Genomic DNA, 2,896 nt, shown 5'->3' with positions numbered 1-2,896 from the left:
GACCCAGTAGTTGTCAATGACGTCACGGCTTGGAGCAGTAGTTGATAACGGTTGGACCCAGTAGTTAATAATCGCTACCGAGATAAAAAATGAATTAATTTAACTACTTTAAAGCTAAAGATAGTGAAAAAAAGGAATAAGGAATGTGTTATCATATTTTGAACTTTATTCAGCAATTACTCAAGGCTACAATGATTGTATTAGATAAGTAAGGTTATAAATAAAAATAAATACTACGAGCAAGAGTTCACCAGTTCACTTAATATACTACACAACAAAATAATAAATTATTATTGCAATCACATGACTAAAAGAATAATAAATTAATTAACAATTTTCAAAGGTTTTCTTTTTTCATTATTTAATTTGAAATTTTTTATATTCAAATTTAGCGATTCAATTTTTCTCTTTAATTGTTGCTGCTGATTTTGGTCACTTCGAATGGAGTCATTGAAATTGTTGATTTGCAGTTTTGCTTCGTCCTCAGAAAACTCACTCTGCTTATTTTTTAAATTCAAAAGTAATAACTTTAATTCGGCCTTATTTTTTGTGATTTTAGCATTTAAAAGACATATTTCTTTTTGACAATCGTTTTTGTCAGACCTTAAATTCTTCAAGTTTTTTCTTCAAACTCCTTTTTTATTGTAAGATTTTCTTCTTTGATTTTTTTTCTTTCAGCTTTTTCCAATTTATCTTGTGCTTTTTGTTTTTCTTTCAAATCATGATAACATCTCCATTCCAGACTTGTGGCTGTAGCTGGTAATTTTTCTTTTTTTACTTTAGTCTTTTTTTTTGTTCTCATTACTTATTGGTTTTGGATACATGAGGTAATTTTTTATATTGTTGCTCAAAAAAGCTTTTTGTGGAGATAATCCTGAAAAATAAAATCATTGAAAATACAAAAAGTAAGGTAGGCTTTTGATTACAGAGTGTTTTTCTTAGAACTTACTTGATTTGTGATCATTCTTGAGCGTTTGTCCATCAGTATTCGTTCTCAGATGCTCCTTCGACAGGGGTCCAAAATCTACAACAAGGTATGAAATTTAGTCAAGTACGAGTACAGAAAAGTTAACCTTGTGTAATCGAAAATAGATTTTGAAAGTCACCAGGCTCAGGGAAGGCTCTTTCATTCTTATGAGGTACACTTAAATTAAGAGGACTACCACCATCATTTTCATGATATTCATCCTAGTAAAATGGAACATGAAATTGTAATTAAACAAATTAAAAAAAAAAACGTTTTCACAAAGTAAAGTAAAAAAGACTTGATTTAAATTGTGTCCAACAATTACATACCTTTTGAGAATGATCAATGTTGTGCAAGTCCCTAAGAATACTTTGGTTTCTCAGCGATAAGCTGTTATCAAATCTATTATTGAGCGAAGAACTTTCAACATTGTTTGGCGTACAAGAATTATCCACATCTAAATGATGCTCAATTAATTGTACTGTCTCTACTATGCCATCTTGCACCAATTCACTGACAATTTCCTCAGGAACTTGAGATGTCACGGTATTGTTAGTTACAGTGACTTCAAATGAACCATTTTTGTGTAGTTGACACCCAGTATTCACACTTGACTGACAGTTAATGTTTGATGTGCATAAAGGTTCAGCACCTCTCACTTTGTTACTTGATTGATTAATACACTGACGCCAAACAACAAATAATTTCTTGTATTCAATAGATCCTTTCCAGTCTGGACTTACATTCTCTTTAAACATCTTCAAAACATCTGGTTTTATCATAGATTCAATGTTGTGAGATAGTTGGTGAGGTGATGAGACAGTTGGCGATGGTTCATCATGGTTTTGATCATTACTGATGATACGTACAGGATCATATGGTATCAATTTTGAGTAATCTATACTATTGTGATTAAAAGGATGCAAACCACATTTCTCAAAGGAATTTTTAAGAATTTCCTTTAAGTCCAAGTCACTTAAAGCTTTCTCCAACACCGTTGGAAAAAAAACTTTTGTTGGATATTGGCCATCATGGTTTTGTCTCCACTCTCTGAGCCTGTTTTTATAAGCATTTTTTAATACGTGAAAAAGGCCAACATCNATGNGCTGATGTAAATGAGTAGCATTTGGCACGAGTCCTATCAACTCAATTTGATTATCACAGCAATAATCACTTAATGCTTTGGTTAAATGGGAACTATGCCCATCCACATAAATAATTCCCGGAAAAGGTATGTTTTCTTTAATACACCAAGGATGGAAGTGATTCACTATGTACGAATAAAATGTACTACTTGTCATCCAGCCAGTATCACTTTTTCCTATGATGAAACTATTTGGAAAATTGTTTGCAATCGTTTTAGGTATTCTCTCATAACTGTACAGAATCATTGGGGGAAGAAGAGTGCCTGCTGCATTACCCCCAATCAATGCTGTGTAACACTCCTTATCACTTTTGCACACATTGTATACACTTTTAATTCCTTTTGACACTAACACCCTACCACTCTTCGCACACAACATAAATGCAGATTCATCTAGATTAAATACACTGCTGGGATCAATGTCTTTCAAGTTTTTTTCTTCAAGGTATCCACCAACTTCAGTGTACCAATCTTCGAAAGACTTTCTTGAAACTTCTGATCTTGCTTTGGTCAAATTTTGAGACATCCTCTCGGAGAGCTCTGGATTTCTTCTCAAAAAAGCACTGTACCAATGTTTGGATGGTCTACCATCAGTGAAAGGTGTTTTCCTGTCAGTTTTTTGTACAATATTCTGTATNGTATCGAGTAAATGCTGTTTATCGATTGGAAATCCACATCTGCTCATATTGAAGATCCAAGTGACAATGTCTTTTTCTTCTTCTTTACTAAAAACACTACTAGGACCTCTTGTTACATCCATGTCGTAGACACCTTTTACTCTTGTA

At 32.9% G+C, this 2,896-nt stretch overlaps 1 protein-coding gene across 1 annotated transcript; it reads right to left on the bottom strand.

Annotated features, from left to right (window-relative positions):
* Window positions 1-349: 349 nt before the first annotated feature.
* Window positions 350-2,871, bottom strand: LOC109860155. Its single transcript, XM_020439054.1, has 4 exons — window positions 1,297-2,871; window positions 1,107-1,188; window positions 950-1,024; window positions 350-874 (listed from the first exon to the last, which is right to left on the bottom strand). Exons 1-4 carry the CDS (start codon window positions 2,869-2,871, stop codon window positions 780-782), a joined length of 1,827 nt encoding a protein of 608 aa, XP_020294643.1. The 3' UTR covers window positions 350-779.
* Between the last annotated feature and the right edge of the window lie 25 nt (window positions 2,872-2,896).

This window comes from Pseudomyrmex gracilis, unplaced genomic scaffold, assembly GCF_002006095.1.
Source record: "Pseudomyrmex gracilis isolate BER0280 unplaced genomic scaffold, ASM200609v1 scaffold_337, whole genome shotgun sequence".
In the NCBI taxonomy this organism is placed as follows: domain Eukaryota; kingdom Metazoa; phylum Arthropoda; class Insecta; order Hymenoptera; family Formicidae; genus Pseudomyrmex; species Pseudomyrmex gracilis.
Note: the sequence above shows the minus strand (reverse complement) of the source record. Positions and strands in the feature narration are given on the sequence as shown.